This window comes from Argopecten irradians, chromosome 8 (genome assembly GCF_041381155.1).
Source record: "Argopecten irradians isolate NY chromosome 8, Ai_NY, whole genome shotgun sequence".
NCBI classification, from domain to species: Eukaryota; Metazoa; Mollusca; class Bivalvia; order Pectinida; family Pectinidae; genus Argopecten; species Argopecten irradians.
In genome coordinates, this window is record NC_091141.1 from 6,752,498 (window position 1) to 6,779,531 (window position 27,034).

Below are 27,034 nucleotides of genomic sequence, written 5' to 3' on the forward strand. Positions count from 1 at the left end.
GACACAACTGTACACAGTATATATATATACAGTAAGGTTGAGGTCATAGCATTGATTACTAAGACTTAGACACAACTGTACACAGTATATATATATACAGTAAGGTTGAGGTCATAGCATTGATTACTAAGACTTAGACACAACTGTACACAGTATATATATATATACAGTAAGGTTGAGGTCATAGCATTGATTACTAAGACTTAGACACAACTGTACACAGTATATATATATATATACAGTAAGGTTGAGGTCATAGCATTGATTACTAAGACTTAGACACAACTGTACACAGTATATATATATATAGCAGTAAGGTTGAGGTCATAGCATTGATTACTAAGACTTAGACACAACTGTACACAGTATATATATATATACAGTAAGGTTGAGGTCATAGCATTGATTACTAAGACTGATACACAACTGTACACAGTATATATATATACAGTAAGGTTGAGGTCATAGCATTGATTACTAAGACTGTACACAACTGTACACAGTATATATATATACAGTAAGGTTGAGGTCATAGCATTGATTACTAAGACTTAGACACAACTGTACACAGTATATATATATATACAGTAAGGTTGAGGTCATAGCATTGATTACTAAGACTTAGACACAACTGTACACAGTATATATATATATACAGTAAGGTTGAGGTCATAGCATTGATTACTAAGACTATACACAACTGTACACAGTATATATATATATATACAGTAAGGTTGAGGTCATAGCATTGATTACTAAGACTTAGACACAACTGTACACAGTATATATATATATATACAGTAAGGTTGAGGTCATAGCATTGATTACTAAGACTTAGACACAACTGTACACAGTATATATATATACAGTAAGGTTGAGGTCATAGCATTGATTACTAAGACTTAGACACAACTGTACACAGTATATATATATATACAGTAAGGTTGAGGTCATAGCATTGATTACTAAGACTTAGACACAACTGTACACAGTATATATATATATACAGTAAGGTTGAGGTCATAGCATTGATTACTAAGACTTGACACACTGTACACAGTATATTATTATACGTAAGGTTGAGGTCATAGCATTGATTACTAAGACTTAGACACAACTGTACAAGTATATATAATATACAGTAAGGTTGAGGTCATAGCATTGATTACTAAGACTTAACACAACTGTACACAGTATATATATATACAGTAAGGTTGAGGTCATAGCATTGATTACTAAGACTAGACACAACTGTACACAGTAATATATATATACAGTAAGGTTGAGGTCATAGCATTGATTACTAAGACTTAGACACAACTGTACACAGTATATATATATATACAGTAAGGTTGAGGTCATAGCATTGATTACTAAGACTTAGACACAACTGTACACAGTATATATATATATACAGTAAGGTTGAGGTCATAGCATTGATTACTAAGACTTAGACACAACTGTACACAGTATATATATATACAGTAAGGTTGAGGTCATAGCATTGATTACTAAGACTGAGACACAACTGTACACAGTATATATATATATACAGTAAGGTTGAGGTCATAGCATTGATTACTAAGACTGATAACACAACTGTACACAGTATATATATATATACAGTAAGGTTGAGGTCATAGCATTGATTACTAAGACTTAGACACAACTGTACACAGTAGTATATATATATACAGTAAGGTTGAGGTCATAGCATTGATTACTAAGACTTAGACACACAACTGTACACAGTATATATATATACAGTAAGGTTGAGGTCATAGCATTGATTACTAAGACTGATACACAACTGTACACAGTATATATATATACAGTAAGGTTGAGGTCATAGCATTGATTACTAAGACTTAGACACAACTGTACACAGTATATATATATATACAGTAAGGTTGAGGTCATAGCATTGATTACTAAGACTTAGACACAACTGTACACAGTATATATATATACAGTAAGGTTGAGGTCATAGCATTGATTACTAAGACTTAGACACAACTGTACACAGTATATATATATACAGTAAGGTTGAGGTCATAGCATTGATTACTAAGACTGATACACAACTGTACACAGTATATATATATATATATAGCTGGCTACTATTTGGGGAATGTTATATATTTTGTGAATTTGTAGTACATTGACAATGATTGCAGAAATAATTAAAAATTTAATCAAAGAAATCAATTTGGTTTTGTTTCATGTGGAATCACATTTTTTACCTACGGAGAAATAAGCTGGTGTAAAGGACCCTTAATCGTCCTCAAACAAGAATTCTAACATTTCTGGAAACTGCTTGGGCAGGAATTTGTCTTTACAGAGTTCTTTGTATTGTTTCATATAACTCTCCGTCAGCTCCCGGAACGCCATGAACATGTTCATAATCTTAGAAAAAATAAACACTTCTTGTTTGCCATATCGTTCCTTCAACACATGGCGCAGATAGGAAATCAGATTCAGTTGTATCCTTTCCACTCTTTCAGGATCTTCTAATTTACAACGATCTGAAACAAATGAAACCTCAGGCTCAATTTGTGTTGTATATACAATGGTACACTACATGTGAACGTTCTGTACATGGGCTTGTTGAACTTGAAGAGACTTTCATTTTAATTAAGTATATTTTAGACCCTATTTGACTACCGGTATTCACTTTATACTCAGATAAATTGAAATGTTTTGAAAGTTGATCAGCCTTAAAAATAATGACATTTCACAATAAAGTGTAATTCCAACATATATACTAAGTTATCAATTTCTAAATGTGAATGAAAATATAGAACATATCATTATTAAAGTGTAACTAATGAAACAAGTAAAACCATTTTGCTTTAAAGTCAATTGAATTCACTTTTTTGCATTTTTCATCCTAAATGTATATTTAACAATATTAATGCATGTTAATGTGTGGATTGACACATGCAGGTATACAAACAGTATGTACATTGTAAAACAAGTTGATATGCACATTGTAGTTTGTAAACATATACATGTAGTTCAAAAGACTTTTTATAAAGGTCTTTTATAAAGAGTGAGATGACAAAAGTATAATTATGTAAATTTTGTTCTAGGCAAACTAGTCTTCTATTTCTATGCATATATATCTTTTTGAAAAACAATTTTCTGTGGGAAGAATTGTATTTGCAGTAAAAATATAATGATAAAATTTGAATTGCCTGTTGTTCATTCAATCCTTTTTCAAATAATTTTTTGAAATGAATTTTGTTGAAATTGAATTACCTCTAAAAACCAGAGCAATAGCGAGTACTAATACTCTTTCTTTTTCAGTGAGATTGAGTCGTCGGATTACACGTGAGAACTCAAACCAAGACAGCATGATTGCCTTGGGGAAGTAAAGACTCGCTTCGTTTATGTGATAGACATCTCCACCAATCGTCACAGCCATCTGGAGGTCAGGGTTCACAGCACGGTACTCTAGCAGCATGAAAAACTCAAATCGAGCAGCTACAAGTAGAAAAAAAATGATCAGACATATAGCAATTACAAGAATACAGAAAAATCTGGAAATTTATATTAGACCAATGGCTAACAACCTTCACTTACCTTCATAAGAAACCACGGCAACAAAATAATTTAAGATCCTTTTGGAAAGAAGAACCATCATGTTTGTCATTCCTTAGAATCTTTTCCAACATTTTACCACAGACATTATTCCATTTGTAATCTGTCTGAACTCTTTTGAATGTCTAGATTATAAGCATAGGTATCAACAATTACACTATTTGACCATGTCTAAAACAATCTGATTACAAAACAGAACCTTAATATCACTCTGTTTTATACATCCTTCTAGGGGTCACGTTCTAGTGACCTTTCAGACTGACCAATGAAATGTCTACCTCCAAATTTCTTGACGTTGACAAAATAGTTTGCAAGAGATATCAGAATCCTTTTTGTGGATGTAGCCATCTTGACTAAAGTGTACAACATAGCTATACGTTATTCCGTCTTTGCAATTCCGTCTTTGCATATTACAGAGTTAGCTCCCTTGCAGGTAGGTATCGATTGTTACATCATTATTTTGTGAGCGCAATTCACGTTGTTTTCTCCGAAAGGTATGATGTTACGCTTGCAAACACATGACGTCACAATCAATACCTACCCGCAAGGGCAGACAACTCTGTAATATGCAGATACAGAATATGCATACTGGGATGACATGTTGTTGTCGGTTGATGTAGCTAGGACGAGAAAATGTATTTAAACGGAAGTACAAAGAGTATAAAGGTCATCATGTGATGTTTAAGATTTTCTATGAATAGAGTAATAAAGAGGATCTGTATTTCAATCAGACAGACTTTAACAGAATTTGACATGTGTTCATTTACCTTTAAGGAGGGATGATTGGTCCGGTACAGGAAGGTCACGAAAGTCTGGAATGACTCGTGAAAACTGGACATAATGCTTAATGGTTCCCTCAAAGAAACTCCGACACCTCTGTATACGAATCTGTCGTCCATCTACATCTAGACCAGTGGACTCATAGAGATTATTGTACTCCTCTCTGGAGACAGGCTCCATCGGACCAAACATTTCTTGCTTCATGCGAAACTTATTCTAAAAGTATAAAGGTTACATATTATATTTTTTCCTTTATTATATTTTCAGGGTTGAAAATTGATTAATGTTAGTTTAAATGTTTAATTATGTAATTATTTTCATACTTAGGCGAAGCATCAAAATTTCTACATGACAATACAATTATTTTATTATTTTTCCCCCTTTAGATTAGCATGCAACAGGTAATATTATATAAATCCTAAAACCTGATTTGATATATAATGTGTACAGTAAACTTCTGGTAAATTTGAATCTGTGGATAGTTCAAACGTGCATTTTTTTCTGGAAAAAACACTATTTTTTTTAGCTGGTGATAGTTTGACACTTAATTTTTGTGGTAAATCCTATTTCAAAAATAATGTCAAATGATGATCACAGTTAGTTTGTTGGTAAATCTGGTCCACAAAAGCTTTAAAGGCCCACTACCTTTCCGGAGCAGATTTAAAAGGTTTCTTAAAAACATTAAAAACATATGAAAATATACACCAATGGCCTAAGATGAGTTTACAACACCAAACCTATGCAAGATTTCCAGCGTAATATATGATTATACACTGGAGAGTCACCATTTCATCTGTTTTGCTGTCTGGCGCAGTGATAGTCAATTAATTTGTTTGGCCCCAGCAAATTTCTTAATAAACTATAGTACCCAAAATCTGCATAATCCGGAACCTGTCTACTCTGAAAACCGGAACTGTCTAGGTAATGTTACTATACCTTTCTTTGTAAAATTAACTTGGGCAAACCGGCAACAATGTTTTCACAACATGGGACTGATCATGATGCGCCTAAGGGGATTTACCTGTACCGGTATACTAAGGGCTAGATAGTGACAACTTTTCACTTTTCATTAGACGGTTTTGTTGCATGTACATTGTATTTGTGAATACTTTTCACGGTCAATTCTAACAATAAAACATACACATAACTTCTGAGAGTTCATTTGAATGTAACACACCGAGAGAAATGGATCGTACATGTACACCACAGAAACTAAGAAAACGTAGGATGGAATTCTGTGTTCTACCATGTACATATGTGAGAATAAATGTTTGTGCTGTAATAAAAAAAATTCTTCTGATGATTTCCATGTGAACATATTGTCATAAGGTTCTATCCTCTATAAACTGGACACCTGTATAAACCGAACAAATAGACTGGTCCCGTTCACATCCGGTTTAGACAAGTTATACTGTACCAAGAGATATTGCAATAATAATTAAGGATTAACTTGAATAGTGTTTTTTATGTTATGGAGCTAGATATAACACAAAAATCTGAGTGTATTCTAAATAAACCCAGACACAGTTAATTAATTACGCTGTCATCACAGCCAATCAGAAGCTATGTTACAAACGGCGACGCCATTTTTTCCTTATAAAGTGATTTAAACCAATGCAAATGCTTGTTACAAGCAAAATTGAATTATAAAGATATAGAGTTAAAAGGCTAGTGGTAGAATGTTTGTCACCTTACCACTCAGCTACATACTACAGCAGCCCAGGTGAATGGCAAGTCTCATAATACTAACACATATGAAGTGGTTAAGACGTCCCAATATATTATCACAAGACCTCTACCTCTGGGTAGCAAGTTTGAATTCCGTGTGGGGCAGTTGCCAGATAATGACTGCTGGATGATGGTTATTCCCCAGGTACTGACTACTGGATGATGGTTACTCCCCATATACTGACTGCTGGATGATGGTTATTCCCCAGATACTGACTGCTGGATGATGGTAATTCCCCAGATACTGACTGCTGGATGATGGTTATTCCCCAGATACTGACTGCTGGATGATGGTTATTCCCCAGATACTGACTGCTGGAAGATGGTTATTTCCCAGGTACTTGTGCTTTCCTCCACCTATCTAAACCTTACACAATCTTAATAAGACATTAAATCAATCAAACTAAAACAAAGACGTCTAGAGCCTCACCATAATGAGATCTTTGTTGTAAACACTTACCAAAGCATTTAAATGTAACGAGTGAATTTCCTCGTCTGTAAGTTTGGAGGACACCGGTGATAAATCCTCAGCACATTTTATCAGCTTTGGAATCAAGTCGTCTAATATGGCTTTGATGTTTTGACTGTCTGAGTTAGCTTGGGAATGACCACTATCTTTGGTCAACTCAAACTGAGAGTCAGTACACTCCATCATATTACGATCCTCTCGGATATGAATTGTAAACGGAGAATCAACTTGAGTATCGGATATCACAGAATTGTCGAAACTGTCCAGATTAATAGGGCTGCTGTCAGATGAAATACCTGAGTCTGGGCTCTGCTCAGGTAGAGACATACTTATGTTTTTGGGGGTTTCCCTGGGAGGTTCCGGGGAGTCCTCCACTTTCTGTTTGAGCTTTTGAACTTCTATGATGGCTTTTGTCCGTTCAGTCAATGTGTAACGGCCCTGGCGAACAGCTGTTTATGGAAACAAAGACAAAGGTACAAACTTAAGTGATGGACAAAAGGATCAGTTTACGCAAACCCTAATATACATAGTGTAAAAATGATTGGGTGATTATTGTATATAGTGAAAGACAAGTAAAGTGTATGCATGAGAACTAGAAGTTTAACAGTATAAAAAGATAAGTCACAGTGTAAAACTGAATTGGCATTTGATTTATAATAATCTATAATACAAATGTGAAACACAAGTGAGGTACATGTATATGCATGATAACTAGACGTCTATGGTAATTTAACATACTTCAGTTTTCTTATAACAAATTCAGGACACTATTTTTGTTTTCATGACAATAAAAGACATTGTCACTTATTTGACGCTGTACATACCTCCTTTTGACATGCCTAGTTAATCACTACACTGTACATACCTCCCTTTGACATGCCTAGTTAATCACTACAATGTAAATACCTTCCTTTGACATGCCTAGTTAATCACTACACTGTAAATACCTTCCTTTGACATACCTAGTTAATCACTACGCTGTACATACCTCCCTTTGACATGCCTAGTGAATCACTACGCTGTACATACCTCCCTTTGACATGCCTAGTTAATCACTACGCTGTAAATACCTCCCTTTGACATGCCTAGTTAATCACTACGCTGTACATACCTCCCTTTGACATGCCTAGTTAACATCACTACACTGTAAATACCTCCTTTGACATCCTAGTTAATCACTACGTACATACCTCCTTTGACATGCCTAGTTAATCACTACACTGTACATACCTCCCTTTGACTCCTAGTTAATCACTACACTGTATCTAGTTAATCACTACCTGTACATACCTCCTTTGACATGCCTAGTTAATCACTACACTGTACATACCTCCCTTTGACATGCCTAGTTAATCACTACACTGTACATACCTCCCTTTGACATGCCTAGTTAATCACTACACTGTACATACCTTCCTTTGACATGCCTAGTTAATCACTACACTGTACATACCTCCCTTTGACATGCCTAGTTAATCACTACGCTGTACATACCTCCCTTTGACATGCCTAGTTAATCACTACACTGTACATACCTCCCTTTGACATGCCTAGTTAATCACTACACTGTACATACCTCCCTTTGACATGCCTAGTTAATCACTGTGCTGTACATACCTTCCTTTGACATGCCTAGTTAATCACTACGCTGTACATACCTCACTTTGACATGCCTAGTTAATCACTACACTGTACATACCTCCCTTTGACATGCCTAGTTAATCACTACACTGTACATACCTCCCTTTGACATGCCTAGTTAATCACTACACTGTACATACCTCCCTTTGACATGCCTAGTTAATCACTATGCTGTACATACCTCCCTTTGACATGCCTAGTTAATCACTATACTGTACATACCTCACTTTGACATGCCTAGTTAATCACTACACTGTACATACCTCCCTTTGACATGCCTAGTTAATCAATACACTGTACATACCTCCCTTTGACATGCCTAGTTAATCACTACACTGTACATACCTCTCTTTAATCACTACACTGTACATACCTCCCTTTGACATGCCTAGTTAATCACTACGCTGTACATACCTCCCTTTGACATGCCTAGTTAATCACTACACTGTACATACCTCCTTTGACATGCCTAGTTAATCACTACGCTGTACATACCTCCCTTTGACATGCCTAGTTAATCACTACGCTGTACATACCTCCCTTTGACATGCCTAGTTAATCACTACACTGTACATACCTCCCTTTGACATGCCTAGTTAATCACTACGCTGTACATACCTCCCTTTGACATGCCTAGTTAATCACTAGCTGTACATACCTCCTTTGACATGCCTAGTTAATCACTACACTGTACATACCTCCCTTTGACATGCCTAGTTAATCACTACGCTGTACATACCTCCCTTTGACATGTCTAGTTAATCACTACGCTGTACATACCTCCCTTTGACATGTCTAGTTAATCACTACGCTGTACATACCTCCCTTTGACATGCCTAGTTAATCACTACACTGTACATACCTCCCTTTGACATGCCTAGTTAATCACTACACTGTACATACCTCCCTTTGACATGCCTAGTTAATCACTACACTGTACATACCTCCCTTTGACATGCCTAGTTAATCACTACGCTGTACATACCTCCCTTTGACATGCCTAGTTAATCACTACGCTGTACATACCTCCCTTTGACATGCCTAGTTAATCACTATACTGTACATACCTCCCTTTGACATGCCTAGTTAATCACTACACTGTACATACCTCCCTTTGACATGCCTAGTTAATCACTACACTGTACATACCTCCCTTTGACATGCCTAGTTAATCACTACACTGTACATACCTCCCTTTGACATGCCTAGTTAATCACTACGCTGTACATACCTCCCTTTGACATGCCTAGTTAATCACTACACTGTACATACCTCCCTTTGACATGCCCTAGTTAATCACTACGCTGTACATACCTCCCTTTGACATGCCTAGTTAATCACTACACTGTACATACCTCCCTTTGACATGCCTAGTTAATCACTACGCTGTACATACCTCCCTTTTGACATGCCTAGTTAATCACTACGCTGTACATACCTCCCTTTGACATGCCTAGTTAATCACTACACTGTACATACCTCCCTTTGACATGCCTAGTTAATCACTATACTGTACATACCTCCCTTTGACATGCCTAGTTAATCACTACGCTGTACATACCTCCTTTTGACATGCCTAGTTAATCACTACGCTGTACATACCTCCCTTTGACATGCCTAGTTAATCACTACGCTGTACATACCTCCCTTTGACATGCCTAGTTAATCACTACGCTGTACATACCTCCCTTTGACATGCCTAGTTAATCACTACGCTGTACATACCTCCCTTTGACATGCCTAGTTAATCACTACACTGTACATACCTCCCTTTGACATGCCTAGTTAATCACTACGCTGTACATACCTCCCTTTGACATGCCTAGTTAATCACTACACTGTACATACCTCCCTTTGACATGCCTAGTTAATCACTACGCTGTACATACCTCCCTTTGACATGCCTAGTTAATCACTACGCTGTACATACCTCCCTTTGACATGCCTAGTTAATCACTATACTGTACATACCTCCCTTTGACATGCCTAGTTAATCACTACGCTGTACATACCTCCCTTTGACACATCCCTAGTTAATCACTACGCTGTACATACCTCCCTTTGACATGCCTAGTTAATCACTACACTGTACATACCTCCCTTTGACATGCCTAGTTAATCACTACACTGTACATACCTCCCTTTGACATGCCTAGTTAATCACTATACTGTACATACCTCCCTTTGACATGCCTAGTTAATCACTACGCTGTACATACCTCCCTTTGACATGCCTAGTTAATCACTACGCTGTACATACCTCCCTTTGACATGCCTAGTTAATCACTACGCTGTACATACCTCCCTTTGACATGCCTAGTTAATCACTACGCTGTACATACCTCCCTTTGACATGCCTAGTTAATCACTACGCTGTACATACCTCCCTTTGACATGCCTAGTTAATCACTACGCTGTACATACCTCCCTTTGACATGCCTAGTTAATCACTACGCTGTACATACCTCCCTTTGACATGCCTAGTTAATCACTACACTGTACATACCTCCCTTTGACATGCCTAGTTAATCACTACACTGTACATACCTCCCTTTGACATGCCTAGTTAATCACTACACTGTACATACCTCCCTTTGACATGCCTAGTTAATCACTACGCTGTACATACCTCCCTTTGACATGCCTAGTTAATCACTACACTGTACATACCTCCCTTTGACATGCCTAGTTAATCACTACGCTGTACATACCTCCCTTTGACATGCCTAGTTAATCACTACGCTGTACATACCTCCCTTTGACATGCCTAGTTAATCACTACGCTGTACATACCTCCCCTTGACATACTAGTTAATCACTACGCTGTACATACCTCCCTTTGACATACCTAGTTAATCACTACGCTGTACATACCTCCCTTTGACATGCCTAGTTAATCACTACGCTGTACATACCTCCCTTTGACATACCTAGTTAATCACTACACTGTACATACCTCCCTTTGACATGCCTAGTTAATCACTACGCTGTACATACCTCCCTTTGACATGCCTAGTTAATCACTACGCTGTACATACCTCCCTTTGACATGCCTAGTTAATCACTACCCTGTACATACCTCCCTTTGACATGCCTAGTTAATCACTACACTGTACATACCTCCCTTTGACATGCCTAGTTAATCACTACGCTGTACATACCTCCCTTTGACATGCCTAGTTAATCACTACACTGTACATACCTCCCTTTGACATGCCTAGTTAATCACTACGCTGTACATACCTCCCTTTGACATGCCTAGTTAATCAATACACTGTACATACCTCCCTTTGACATGCCTAGTTAATCACTACGCTGTAATACCTCCCTTTGACATGCCTAGTTAATCACTACACTGTACATACCTCCCTTTGACATGCCTAGTTAATCACTACGCTGTACATACCTCCCTTTGACATACCTAGTTAATCACTACGCTGTACATACCTCCCTTTGACATGCCTAGTTAATCACTACGCTGTACATACCTCCCTTTGACATCCTAGTTAATCACTACGCTGTACATACCTCCCTTTGACATGCCTAGTTAATCACTACACTGTACATACCTCCTTACTCCTATTAATCACTCCTGTACATCTTACACTGTACATACCTCCCTTTGACATACCTAGTTAATCACTACACTGTACATCCCTCCCTTTGACATGCCTAGTTAATCACTACACTGTACATACCTCTCTTTAATCACTACGCTGTACATACCTCCCTTTGACATGCCTAGTTAATCACTACACTGTACATACCTCCCTTTGACATGCCTAGTTAATCACTACACTGTACATACCTCCCTTTGACATACCTAGTTAATCACTATGCTGTACATACCTCCCTTTGACATGCCTAGTTAATCACTACGCTGTACATACCTCCCTTTGACATGCCTAGTTAATCACTACGCTGTACATACCTCCCTTTGACATGCCTAGTTAATCACTACGCTGTACATACCTCTCTTTAATCACTACACTGTACATACCTCCCTTTGACATGCCTAGTTAATCACGTCACTGTACATACCTCCCTTTGACATGCCTAGTTAATCCCGTACACTGTACATACCTCCCTTTGACATGCCTAGTTAATCACTACGCTGTACATACCTCCCTTTGACATACCTAGTTAATCACTACGCTGTACATACCTCCCTTTGACATGCCTAGTTAATCACTACGCTGTACATACCATCCTTTGACATGCCTAGCTTTAAACATTTTTCCATACGACATGCTGAACAGTTTCCACGCGGGCTGTCCTTTATTACACATTTCCCTTCCTTGGAACATTTATAGGGCTCCTTCCGAGAAAGGTACCGCCGGAAAAAACCCTGGAAAAGAAACAGGATATCAGACGTTAGGACCACCACAGATCAGCATATACTGAGTGTCGTGGAGTTTTGTAGGACCACCCACGTAATCAGCATACACTGAGCATCGTGGAGTTTTGTAGGACCACCCACGTAATCAGCGTTCACTGAGTGTCGTGGAGTTTTGTAGGACCACCCACGTAATCAGCATATACTGAGCGTCGTGGAGTTTTGTAGGACCACCCACGTAATCAGCGTTCACTGAGTGTCGTGGAGTTTTGTAGGACCACCCACGTAATCAGCATATACTGAGCGTCGTGGAGTTTTGTAGGACCACCCACGTAATCAGCGTTCACTGAGCGTCGTGGAGTTTTGTAGGACCACCCACATAATCAGCGTACACTGAGCGTCGTGGAGTTTTGTAGGACAACCCACATATTCAGCGTACACTGAGTGTCGTGGAGTTTTGTAGGACAACCCACGTATTCAGCGTACACTGAGTGTCGTGGAGTTTTGTGGGACCACCCACGTAATCAGCCTAAACTGAATGTTGTGGAGTTTTGTGGGACCACCCACGTAATCAGCGTACACTGAGTGTCGTGGAGTTTTGTAGGACCACCCACGTAATCAGCGTACACTGAGCGTCGTGGAGTTTTGTAGGACCACCCACATAATCAGCGTACACTGAGCGTCGTGGAGTTTTGTAGGACAACCCACGTATTCAGCGTACACTGAGTGTCGTGGAGTTTTGTAGGACAACCCACGTATTCAGCGTACACTGAGTGTCGTGGAGTTTTGTGGGACCACCCACGTAATCAGCCTAAACTGAATGTTGTGGAGTTTTGTGGGACCACCCACGTAATCAGCGTACACTGAGTGTCGTGGAGTTTTGTAGGACCACCCACGTAATCAGCGTACACTGAGCGTCGTGGAGTTTTGTAGGACCACCCACATAATCAGCGTACACTGAGCGTCGTGGAGTTTTGTAGGACAACCCACGTATTCAGCGTACACTGAGTGTCGTGGAGTTTTGTAGGACAACCCACGTATTCAGCGTACACTGAGTGTCGTGGAGTTTTGTGGGACCACCCACGTAATCAGCCTAAACTGAATGTTGTGGAGTTTTGTGGGACCACCCACGTAATCAGCGTACACTGAGCGTCGTGGAGTTTTGTAGGACCACCCACGTAATCAGCGTACACTGAGCGTCGTGGAGTTTTGTAGGACCACCCATTTAATCACCATACATTGAGCGGCATGGAGTTTTGTAGGACCATCCACGTAATCAGCGTACACTGAGCGGCATGGAGTTTTGTAGGACCATCCACGTAATCAGCCTACACTGAACGTCGTGGAGTTATTATGATGTGGTATCCGATGGTGCTGTGAGAATCTCCAGAAGGTTAACAAAATCTTCAACATCGGCAATGTCTTAAGCTACATATATATTACAATGTCAATAAATGTAATAATGAATAATAAAATCTTTTATTTAAAGTCTCATGTAGAGTTGTAATCGATTTAGTCAATGTCTAGTCGTTTCCAACCGGAAATCGATTAATCAATCTTTATTTATCACATGATTGATCACAATTTGACTGGGCCTAACAAACATTTAATGATTAGAATTTTGTGGGTCATAACAGGTGTCAAGGAGGAAATTAGCTTAACATTGGTTGATCCCGTGTTTTATCCGGGAAAACAATTTCAATGAAATGTAGCACTTTCACAAAAATATATATCTTCATTTTCCTGATGATTGATCATGAAAATACAACCTATTCCCAACACTATCTTGATGTTCTATATAACGGATCTTCATCTGCATAATTTCCTCTAGATAAATGTCTTCCTGGTATTTGAACTTGACACAAGTGCAAGACATTTATCTAGATGAAATAGATGCAGATGAAGATCCGTTAGTTTATAATAGTACACTTTACCTTGCAGGCCTCACATGAGTTGACACCATAATGGATCCCGGAAGCCTTCCCATCACACACTTTACACGGGGGCAGCTGTAGCACCGCCGTCTTTAGTGATATCTTCTCCTTCATCACTTACATACAACTCTGTAACAGTAAGGAGAGTAAACACCTTCAGATGTGTACAGTACTGAGGCATATAGTTTGGTTTGGTTTGGTAGCAAATTAGGTCACAGAATAGAAATATAAAGTACATTTGTATTTGGATACAATTTAGATGAAGAGAGATGAAAGAGACAACTACGATGTAATGGTATACATCTACTTTAATTTCTGGTTGGAGAAATGTATACGTAATTGCAAATAGTCAGTGATATACAAGTCACCAATACTGTATACTATATATCATTAATGACCTTGCTGATAGCTAGGGCACTATTGCCTCTGTAGCATAACTTGAATTTCCAATATCGCAAATTGAATTCCCGAGATCTGATATCAAAATTTGTTTCCTAATTTCCGATATCAGAATTAGAACTTCAAATACCAGAATTAGAATTTCCTATATCAGAAATTAAAAGTAATTTATGATATCATAAATAGAATTCTGTTATATATGGGAAATTCAATTTCCCATAACGGCAATTGAATTTCCGATATCGGAAAATAGAATTCCCCATATCAGAATTAATTCCGAATAAAAAGTAACTTAGCTTAATTAATTGCCATACAATCATGAATTCAATCTTGTTATTCATTTAGTAACACCGTTTAAAAATTTAAACATGTGAAATTACCCTCATGAAAATTAAAAAAAATTAGCAAGTATGGTGTAGATCTATAACAGTGTATAAGTACAAAATTATACCTCATGTTTATAAGTGTCTGCATGTGGCTAGTTGAAACACATCATATGGTAGGGAAATAAAACATGTTATTATACCTCACTTTCATTTAGAATGTTCTGATTGGATTAAACTTGATCACATGACATTGAATAAGTAAGATGTTTCCCCGAAATTGGAAGGCGAGGGAAATAACCCCGGAGGGAAATAACCCCAGGGAAATAACCCCTTGGAAGCTCAGTACATGACCGGAAGTTGACGTCATCTGCAATGTCAACCAACAATGGCAACGCTGTTGCTTTTTTTTTGTAGCCCAACGAATTTAGCACCGTTGTTGTTGGAAAATATCTTCAAGGGTTCTTTTAACAGAGATTTTTTTCTCTAATTTTGTTTGGTATTATAAAATAATTATGTCCCCATGTGTCGGGATATATCTAGAATTGTCTTCCTGGAAAGAGTTATTTTCTCTCCGGCTTTGCCCTCGAGAAAATAACTCTTTCCAGGGAGACAATTCTAGATGTATCCCTCCACAGAGGGCCATAATTGTATATTGTATTTCCCTCGGGGGAGATAAAACATTATATTTCTCGTGTCATGCTATACCTCTAACATTGTTGGAGTAATCCTCGAGTAAATGTTCAATTAAACCACAGGAGTTTGACGTCCTGTCAATAATATACTATAGTGTACTTTTTTTCTATATTTTCCATGATATTTTTCTATATCCTGTAGTATTTGTCTATACATCATTATTTAGTGTTTTTCTATAGCGCATCTATCTGTTGACAGCTGGTAGATGAAGGACACGCTGGGCCTTTAATCTGTGAAGTAATGAATTATCTATGGCCGTGGCACTAATCGTCTGCGGGGGCTCCCTCAATTTTGTTGCCCCCCATTTGAGAGGTATTTATCGCCTCCCATCACAGTTATCTGTAACAAATGGCTAGCTACATCGGTCTAGAAAATCTGCCAGTGTCCACATGTATATTACACACGTTCAACATTTACTTCTGGCTAATTGTTTTTCTAAGTGTCTTATTTTAGTGTTATTGTCAATTTTGGTAACCAGAGCCCACCGCTCCTGCAAAGGAGCGGGGTGCTCCTGCAGCGCTCCTGCGCTCCTGCAGGGCTCCTGCAGGGCTCCTGCATGTTTGATATAAAATGGGCACGAAACTGAAGCTTGGGGAGTTCAGGTGTTTGCCGGGTTGAAGGACAGAGTTCAGGTGTTAGTTGGATTACTGTTTAAGTGCATGTTTCTATGCTAGAGAAAGTGGAGTGGCTATCCTGTGAACTGTAACTGTATCTTGTGAAAGCTATTGTTACTGCATGAATACACGTGGAACTTTATAACGGCGTTGAATTGTGTTTTACTCAAAGATCCACTAGTAGAGTACTCTACTTTAATCAAAACTCGGGTGTTGTGGCAGGTGCCTGACGCTACCCTAAATTAGGCATCTACCGAGGGCTGCCGGCTGAGAATACGTAACTATATAGCTCCCGCAGTTTTTCGCTACAATTGGTGGCAGGGGTGGGATCATCTCGCAGTTTTTTGCTACAATATAGTATAAATACCGTATTTTCCCTATTAAGAGCGCCTCCTCTAATAAGGGCGCCCCCACGTTTTTTGCTGAAAAAAATCAGCTAATTTCATACAATTTTTGTGCCAGATTGTGACGATTTGTCTTTGCAGACGCTAATAAAATACTGTTTCACATCAATCTGATGCTTAACAGATATACGATCAGCTATAAATGTATTGCACTGGGTAACTTAGGACATCTTTGCCAAGTGTTTACACATAGAAACAGCGAGAATTCCATGCTCAAAACAAAACGTGTCACTTGAATGCCCCACACACGTGTATGGATGAAGACTAACTGGCAACAACATTTTAGCGATGTCTATACAGGTTTTATGAATACTTACTGTATGTCTATGATAAAGGTTACTAAATAACAGGCATGTTATCATTTTTAAGCATTTAATTGTGTGCTCTTGTCGGTATTTCCCATCTGCCACAAAACGAAAGTAGCGATCGAAAGCACCGTCCGCCATTTTGTGTACGCATGGTAAACAAACAGGCTAGCATAAAATGCCAAAATTCCGTGAAACATACATATTTAACCAATGTTTAATACTTCTGGTGCAAACATTTCTTCATAATTATGTAATTTCAATACTTACTTGACTTCAAAACGTAATTTGGCTATAGTAAGTTTCAGAAAAATACGAAACTAAAAGCAAGATGACTATAGTCTGTTTCAGAAAAAAACATCTAAAAATGGTCTCAAATAACGGCGCCCCCCTAGGCCATTTACCCGCGCCCGGCGCCCTCATTAGGGAAAATACGGTATATAAATAAAGATACCTATTCTGTAATTGAGTTTGTATCCTATTATGTATTTGTGTTCGTTTTGTTTGTCTTGATAAAGGGGCAGATCGACTCGAAAATTTAACAATTTTGTTTTGTCTGCACGGTTGGAATTACTTCCTTGTCCCATATTTACCATTTGAAGTAATTCGTATCCAACAGACTTACGTTTGATTGAATCCCGTGTCATCTGGAAAATCCTGTTGATATTACTTCTTTGACACTAAATAAAGGTATCCCTTTATACTATATATAGGGATATTTTTTATATATATTTATACCATATATTATATATCATTGGCAGAACGTCAAACTCCTGTGATTAAACTTTCATATATATTTATCTCACTGCCGCTGAGGCCATACTTATAAATAGTACATTACACAATACATGTACCAATGGCCAATATGTTTTATGCTATTTGTAAATATTCGATGAAATTGCTGTTATTTTTACATGTGTAACCCGGGCGTTTATCATTGGCATGATACTGATAATACGTCAACGACCTATCAGTCTATCACTATCATCAACCGTGTCCCATTCAAAACCTAAATATAAACAAACAACTCCATCATTGTTGATCAAATTGGATTACGAAATAGGCTACATCAGTTATGTTTTCCGTTGAACGACTATGTCAAATTTATAATTGAATATTTAATTTGGTTCTAACCTGTTAGTAATTCTATGATATTTTAATGTCAATTACTTACCAAAAAGTAATGGTTATGATCTAAAGAATTACATTTCCCAGTCTGCCATTTTGTTTGTCACGTGACTATAGCACGGTTTGCCCTCTTTTAGTCCGGTTCACCGATCGAATCGGCTTAGTGTTTGTCGATGTTTTGTTAAAATGTCTATCAATATCCCCAACAAAACTGTTATATGTATTCAAGGTGAGATTTCTGCAATAATCCATCTTTCGGTTATTACATTATGACGCAGTGAGTTCGTGTATACGTGCAGTCCACTCGATCAAGTGTCTAAATTTATTCCTAATTTACCGGTCAATATCTAGAACTTAGGTCATTATCTGGGACACGAAAAGGATTCCCTATTCGTAGCCTAGTTGACGTCATTTAATTCTCTGAGTCATACAATTGAGTAAATATGCTATTCATTATTTCTATATACGCTACGACTTCACCTTATATATGTTGTAATGAATTTAAAACAGATCAATTACAAATGTACATTATTGTAATATCCATGTTCTGTATATTTGCATTTCATTTGAAAAGTTGTTTAGAAAAGTATTCTCCATTGAACATGTTGGATAATTGGAAATCCTTGTACTGTACTATAAAATTACCAATACCCCTGATCGATTGCAAAATGCAAGCACGACTGATTACGAAAGGAAAAGCCATACATTTACAAACATTCATGTACGTTTTTCAGACAATTTGACCAAATTTCTGTACGAATCCGCTGGACTAAGAGTGATGCCAGGTGACATTTTATCCCCGCTAATATTTTTCGGTGCTTATTAAATAGAGGGAAATACATAAAGAATAAGTAATAAGTATGAATAAAAAAAGGAAAGAAAAGAAAACAGTATTTTCTACTTATTATGCTGGCGATTTAGTTATTTTTAGGTAAATTAAGGATTAGGCAAGTTTCAGTCAAATTGCAATAGTATAACTAAAGATGGCGACTGTGGTGGCCATCTTGGAATTCGGATCAACTTGGAAAATAATAATTAACATTTGGTCGGGACCATGTCGATATCATTTCATGCAAGTTTCAGCTAAATCGCACTGGTAGAACTTGAGAAGAAGTTCAAAATGTGTTTTCAAGATGGCGGCTGTGGTGGCTGAAACGACCATCTTGGATTTCAGATCGACCCGAAAATACAGTAATTATAACAAGACTTAGTCAGGACCATTTCAGCATCATTTCATGCAAGTTTCAGCTAAATCGCACTGGGAGAACATGAGAAGAAATTTCAAAATTTGTTTTCAAGATGGCGGCTGTGGCGGCCATCTTGGATTTCTGATCGACCTGAAAATTAACAACACTTGGTCGGGGCCATGTCAGGATCATTTCATTCAACTTTCAGCTAGCCTAAATCGCACTGGTAGAACTTGAGAAGAAGTTCAAAATGTGTTTTCAAGTTGGCGGCTATAGCGGCTATCTTGGATTTCGGATCGACCCCCAAAATAACAAGACTTGGTCGGGACCATATATGAGGATCATTTCATGCAAGTCTCTACTAAATCGCACTGGAAGAACTTGAGAAAAAAATTCAAAATGTGTTTTCAAGATGGCGACTGTGGTTGCCATCTTGGATTTCTGATCGACCTGAAAATTAACAACACTTTGTCGGGACCGTGTAAGGATCATTTCATGCAAGTTTCAGCTAAGTTGCACCGGTAGAACGTGAGAAGAAGTTCAAAGTGTGTTTTCAAGATGACGCCTGTGGTTGCCATCTTGGATTTCTGATCGACCTGAAAATTAACAACACTTTGTCGGGGCCGTGTAAGGATCATTTCATGCAAGTTTCAGCTAAGTCGCACCGGTAGAACGTGAGAAGAAGTTCAAAGTGTGTTTTCAAGATGACGCCTGTGGCGGCCATCTTCAATTTCGGATCGAAACATTCTGGCGCTGAGAAAAGACGACTTTTTACCAGATACTTTTAGGTTTAATGAGGCGGAATAAAGCGCACGTATATAAAGTATATAAATGTGCAACGCTTTCAAGTGATTATTCCCACAGTCAAATCAATCTCGTTACCTCTAAGTGAAGAAAAAAAAAAGAACACGTCAATTTAAGTGGAGTATTATAGATGGCTCATGCTACACCATATTGAAATGTGAAAAGGTAACTCACGGCGGACGGCGGACGACCACGGACGAAACATGATGACTTTAAAGGTCATGACCTTTCGGGTCAGATAACCTTAAAATGTCAAGAACGCAGCAATTTCATTTCCTTCCATACATATACATATTTGTAACTGTTCCTGTAGTTATATATATAACATATCAAATAAACACAATTTAACAAAGGTGACAAATATATATATGAGTTCTATTTTATATTATATATAGGCCTATATATATCGTTATTACATTCTGGCGCTCGTTACTACATTCTAGCGCACGTTATTCCATTCTGGCCCTGAGAAAAGACCACTTTTTTACCAGATGCTTTTAGGTTTAATGAGGCGGAATAAAGCACACGTATATGAAGTATATAAATGTGCAACGCTTTCAAGTGTTTGTTCCCGCAGTCAAATCAATCTCGTTACCTGTAAGTGAAGAAAAAAAAACACGTCAATTTAAAGCCACACTATATGTTACTATCAACAAAAAGTCAAGTTAGATTCTAACCCGATATTGTTAGTATTTGTAGATGTAGTTGAAATTAAGTTATATCAAAGAATACTTAAAATAATTTCTTAATAACTTCGGTACAGTAGTTGTTGAAAGTCGATACTTGTAAACATGCCTTCATTTTAAACTGGTCGCCATAGAAGTTACGATCATTGCCGAACGGATGTCGGAAAGTTCATGACCCGTTCTCGGAAGAGTTCGGACAGACGTTACGTAGTTACGGTAGTCACATGACGTTCTCGGCAACGACGTTACAATGTCGGCTTACTTCGGCTTGTTTGACTAAGTGGGACCCACCTAGCGATGTTCAATATTTATTTGATTTTTATCAAAAGTTTCCGAACCATTATCACTCATCTTGACTTCGATTTAGTCCTATCTCTACATGAATTATAACAGGATTTGTTTTTCACCATTCTTCTGAATCATGAAAAAAAATAAGACAGATACGGATAGTGGGGCTTTAAGTGAAATATTATAGATGGCTCATGCTACACCATATTGAAACGAATTTCGTCCTCGTCTCTACTTGAGGGTTCCTCACTCAAGTCTATTATACTGGGTTGTGATCACAGATCATCTGATTAGCCAATTATTGGAAAGAATAACTCAACGCCTCAATACAAGTTCATACATATAATTCTGGTTCTCCAGATACAGAGTCACATGTGTAATTACACTCTCTATCACTCTAATAACTGTAAAATTAGAGGCTGTGCCAGAATATAGAAGTTATAAATGTACAAATATACAATTATCTAAATTGGTAGTTAAACTCCCTGTTATAATATATGACTTCTCTTTTTAGAAATTAAGTTATAAAGAGGTAACTAAAATACAATAGCAACAATCACGACAACAGAATAAAGATAATAGTAATTCAGTCGATTTAGTTAGTAGTTTATTGTAATTGATCAATTCCTCATTTTCTCTATTACAAGATTCACAATTCCAAATATCTTGTAAAAACAAGAGGCCCATGGACCTTAACGGCCATCTGACTCATTGCACAAAACAGTCACAGTATAAAGTAGTGGTTAACAATTAATATAGGCAATGCAAGGAACATCTTAGTTTAATATGTAAATTTCTGAAATAGGTTAAGGTCATTTGTTGAACAAAATTGGTAGCCCTTCATCCTAGTATGCTGCAGACCAAATATCAATTCTCTAGGCCTCTTAGTTATTCGTTGTTAAGTTGTTTAAAGATTTTAGCTTATTTGACTCCTGTGAAGTTGAATGGTCGTTAAGGTTGAATAATTTGTTTCTACAGCTGTTCCACGACTATATAGCTGTAATATATCGAGGATTAAGGAGGAGACCGATTTTTCAAGCCAAATTTCCGCAAAGCTCCCATCATTTTGGACCCCTGCCGTTCTGTCCCCCTAGGTCTTGCCTTGATCCTTTATGAAATATTATTGTCATAACCTAATGATGTTTTATGACAAATATGGTTGTAATCTATTCAAGGGTTAACGAGTATTAGGATATTAAAGCAAACTTTCATCAAAGTTTTCCCTTTAGAGCCCCGCCCCTTCGTCCCTAAGAGTCAAATCTGGCTCATTTATATAAAATATGATCGTCTTCCCCATTGATATTTCACACCAATTATGATTGTTGTTCACCCATGGGTTTAGGAGAAGTATGATTTTAAAGCCAAATTTCAGTCAAAATATTTCTGAGCCCCGCCCCTCTGTCCCCAGGAGTCGGACCTAACTCGTTTATATAAAATATTATCGTCTTCCCTATTGATATTTCACACCAATTATGCTTGTTATTCACCCATGGGTTTAGGAGAAGTATGATTTTAAAGCCAAATTTCAGTCAAAATATTTCTGAGCCCCGCCCCTCTGTCCCCAGGAGTCGGACCTAACTCGTTGATATAAAATATGATTGTCCTTCCCCAATGATGTTTCACACCAAATATGAATGTAATCCACTCAAGGGTTAAGGAGGAGTAAGGTTTTAAAGCCAAATTTCATTAAAGTTACCCCTTCTGTGCCCCGCCCCTCTGTCCGCAGGCGTCGAATATGGTTCATTTATGTGCAATATGATTTTCCTTCCCCAATGATGTTTCACAACAAATATGGATGTAATCCACTAATGGATTAAAGAGGAGTAGGATTTTAAAGCTAAAAAAAAGCTTCTCCTTTTGGGACCTCACCCTCAGCCTCTAGGGGTCGGAGTAGGCTCATTTATATAAGATATGATTGCCCTTTCACAACAATGTTTCAAATAAATTTGGTTGCCATTCATGCAAAGATGAAGGAGGAGTAGGTTTTTAAAGTGTAAATCAAGAAAATTCCCCCTTTTGGGGCCCTGCCCCTCTGCCCCTTAGGGTAGGACCTTTCTTATTTATAAAAAGTTTGGTTGTCCTTCCCCACTGATGTTTCACACCAAATATGTGTAACGAAGCTGCGGTGCGCTTCGTTGCTATATTTTCCGGAAATTGTATTAACCGAGACTTTGGCGGGAATTTGCTTGGCACGAGATCTCGGGACTGCGCCGAGACTTTTCAGTTTTCTACCGGGCCTTGAGAGGAGAGGGTTGTGTTTTTGAATCCTATGTAATTTTTATATATTTGTCGCCCATCCTTTCCCTAGCTTGCTATTATCGTATAATATGGAAATGCATTAACATTTAACATGTGTAAAGTCGACAACAAGAAAATACTCGCGTGGCTCAGTGGGAAGTAATGTGCAATGGACAGTTTTGCTGCTAGTATTCTCACGTTTTCGCTATCAGAATTAACTCCTACCCATCGATGAAAGAGCGAGCACGTGGCGCTACACACCGGGCCGATTATCGATAGTTTAACCTCCAATTTCACAAACACCGTTTTCCAGCGAAGATTCTCAAAATATCTCCTTAACGGCTTCCCCGAAACTCACTAACGGAGACTCCCACTCTTTTCCAGCCAACCAACGGCTCTCAACACAAGAGTGAAGACTTTTAATTACCATCGAAATCCGTCTAAAAGCAAGACATGCCAAGTCCAACATTGCACAATTTCACAAGTATTTCAAACTAAAAAAATAGCAAAAATATCGACTGACAGCGAAAAATACACACACAATAATGTTAATGCATTTCCATACAATACGATAACAGCAAATTAGGGAAAGGATGGGCGACAAATATATAAAAATTACATAGGATTCAAAACACAACCATCACCTCTCAAGGACGGTAGAAAACTGAAAAGTCTCGGCGCAGTCCCGAGATCTCGTGCACAGCAAAGTCCCGCCAAAGTCTCGGTTAATATAATTTCCGGAAAATATAGCAACGAAGTAGGCTTTTGTATAAATGGTCTTATGCACGACTCACGACGCACGGCGTACAACTACGGACGAAACACGGTGACATATATGTGTTTGCAACAAAGTCATGCTTTGTTAAATTATATTTCACTTTCTTTGATATTCAACAAAACAGGTTAATTCGAGGAATATTGTTTAACCTGAGAAAGGTGATATTCCCCGAGGGAAATATCATCTTTAACCTTCAAAAAGTCAATATTTGTTTTGTTATATGTAACGATACATTGATACGAGTTTTGCTACTTTCATAGAACGATTTAGAAGCAAGCACAGCGCAATGTCTAATTAAACAAAATATCAAGAAAATCTTCATCCACGTATTCTCAATAGGTTCTTTTAGTACTTCTGCTGTACTTATTCACAATATAACTTTCGAAAATATAGCTACATTTAAAATGAGTTAAAATACCTTTCTTAATCCTGCCTCACTGTTGTCTGCCATGTTGGATTTGGCTATTGCCCAATGATCGGCAATGCTTTATTTTGATTGGTCAAAAATGTGAAAGAGACAGGGAATTCCCTGTATATTTATAGCCAGGTTACCGGATTTGCAATGCAACTTCTGAACAGTTGTTCATCGGTTTCAGGTTGACATTGGATTTTGGATTTTGTCAAGACCTGTCCGAGCTGTCTAGATCAATAAGAAAACCGCAAAACTCACAGTCATATAAAAAAGTATCTTAAAGGAGGTGTTGCATATAGGGTGAAAATCCGCCCACGATTAATTTTTGATTTTTGAATTTAAATTAGTTAATTGCATTAATACACATATGTCTATAATATTTAAAACCCGATTTGACTATTATTATGACTACAGCGCCCCCTACATTAACACTGGTAAATTTAAAGCCTATTGGGCCTTTTACCTGGCATAAGTCATAGTAAAAACAATAAAATCGCGTTTTCGTTGTGATTGAAAATACCACATAAAAATGCCTTTTTAACGACATATCACACTTGGTTGTATCCAATATCATTCTATCACAAATCGAACGTAGATATCAAATATGACAGAAAATACGACTTTTTGAAGTTTTTTATTTTTCGTTTGAGCGACAGAATAAGTAAGGCACTACTCGAGTACCCTAAAATTTTGATGTTTAAAATTATATTCAGATTATCATCGTTTCACCATAAACAGCTGAAGTTGATGAATCACTGGATATGCCACGTTTTTTTTAGATTAATTTCCCCTACCCCCTATTTTTTCCATAATATCAAAGTACTGAGAGTACACTGTCATATATTATCGACTTTACTGTAAGAGTAGAACGTGATGATGAGGTGTGTATTTCGACCAAACCTTGAAATTATCATCATAAACTCATGTTTATAATATTTTTCGGAAATTCTACTTATCCGTTTTGAAAGAGTGGGACACATAATACTGACAGTTGTGATTTAACATATACACAATGACATGTTGCATTCCAGAAACTGTATAAGCATTAAGGTAATAAAGATCAAATACGACAGTATGTGTCCTTTGCCCACGGTTAAAGGGAACAATCAATGTTGCCATCGTCTCATGAAGGGCGTAGGAATTGCACCTGCTGTACCAATTGCATGATCGTAAAAGGCGACAAAATTTGGTACCTTTTTTGGTGACGTCAATCAGACATCAGACGAGGCTCTATGTCTCAGTTTACATTTAGTAGCCTATAGGTATCGCGAAATAATACTAACAAAAAGTTTACCAGGTACTGATTACATAAGTATAAGCTTTTTCTCATCCAACATCCTTCATGAAAGTGCATCCTTCAATGGCCATTGCTTTCTAGCAGCTTCATTTTGCTAGAGATTTTCGTCTAACTTCTTAGAACAAAGGGAGACCGTAATACGCATATCAATTAGTTTAAATAATAATATGTCGGTCAATGTTGTTATTATAACTATTTAAAAAAAATACTATTGTTACTAAATTAATTCTGGGGAAAAATTTCTTGGTTCTGTCCTTTGGTGGGGCAACACCGTAGAATATATCAAATGACATACACCGGATGCCGTCCTTAAATGACTATAGCTGTAGTAGTACGTCAGTAAAAAATCAGCGAATCAACCAGTTTGCTTTCGCGGTAGACCGATTCCTGCATTCTTGACTCTATAAAATCGTTTTTAATGTTTGTTTGATTAAATCAACGTCCTATTAACAGCCAGGGTCATGTAAGGACGGCATCCATGTATGCAGTGTCTCGCGTGTATGAAGTGCCTGGTATGTGATAAGGGAGACTGCGTTATATTCATGTTGTGTCTTCTTCTATAGTGGAACTCTTGTCCTTTTCATAGTGCTATATCACTGAAACATGCCGCCGAAGACACCAAGCAACACATCCCACCCAGTCACATTATACTGACAACAGGCGAACCAGTCGTCCTACTCGCTTAATGCTGAACGCTAAGCAGGGTGTGTCTCGGCAAGGAGACAGAGCCCAGAGCCTACCTCACAATCGAAGACATAACGTGAGGGGGTGTCAAGGGTGACGTTAGGAAGTATAAAGTAAGTTAGGAAGAAAAGATGCTAAGATACGATTCTGAATTTGGTCGCCTTATAAGATCATACAATAAGGACAGTGGGTACAATTCTAACGCCCATTAGTTCATTTTAATGTCATGAGGTCATCTAACCCGAAGGGTCAGGATGACTTATAGTCACCATGCTTCATCCATTGTCGTGCGCTGTTCGC

General features: G+C 37.8%; 1 protein-coding gene across 2 annotated transcripts; it reads right to left on the reverse strand.

Annotated features, from left to right (window-relative positions):
• Positions 1 to 1,979: 1,979 nt before the first annotated feature.
• On the reverse strand, positions 1,980 to 18,656 carry LOC138329221 (nuclear receptor ROR-beta-like). Of its 2 annotated transcripts, XM_069276047.1 has the most exons (7): positions 18,407 to 18,656; positions 14,492 to 14,620; positions 12,428 to 12,569; positions 6,572 to 7,029; positions 4,371 to 4,599; positions 3,262 to 3,486; positions 1,984 to 2,525 (listed from the first exon to the last, which is right to left on the reverse strand). In XM_069276047.1, the coding sequence occupies exons 2-7, from the start codon at positions 14,603 to 14,605 to the stop codon at positions 2,275 to 2,277; spliced, it is 1,419 nt and encodes a 472-aa protein (XP_069132148.1). In that variant the 5' UTR covers positions 14,606 to 14,620; positions 18,407 to 18,656; the 3' UTR covers positions 1,984 to 2,274. The 2 variants fall into 2 exon arrangements, with proteins under 2 accessions (XP_069132149.1, XP_069132148.1); XM_069276048.1 differs by lacking the exons at positions 12,428 to 12,569; positions 14,492 to 14,620; positions 18,407 to 18,656 and adding an exon at positions 7,487 to 7,701 and having other exon boundaries at positions 1,980 to 2,525.
• Positions 18,657 to 27,034: the final 8,378 nt, after the last annotated feature.

Excerpts from the sequence above, each read along its gene's own strand:
- LOC138329221 (XM_069276047.1), bottom strand. The coding sequence starts at position 14,605 with ATGAAGGAGAAGATATCACTAAAGACGGCGGTGCTACAGCTGCCCCCG. Across the intron at positions 12,570-14,491 it reads ACTCATGTGAGGCCTGCAAG|GGTTTTTTCCGGCGGTACCT; the intron begins GTAAAGTGTACT and ends TTTCTTTTCCAG. Across the intron at positions 4,600-6,571 it reads CGTTACATTTAAATGCTTTG|AATAAGTTTCGCATGAAGCA; the intron begins GTAAGTGTTTAC and ends TTATACTTTTAG.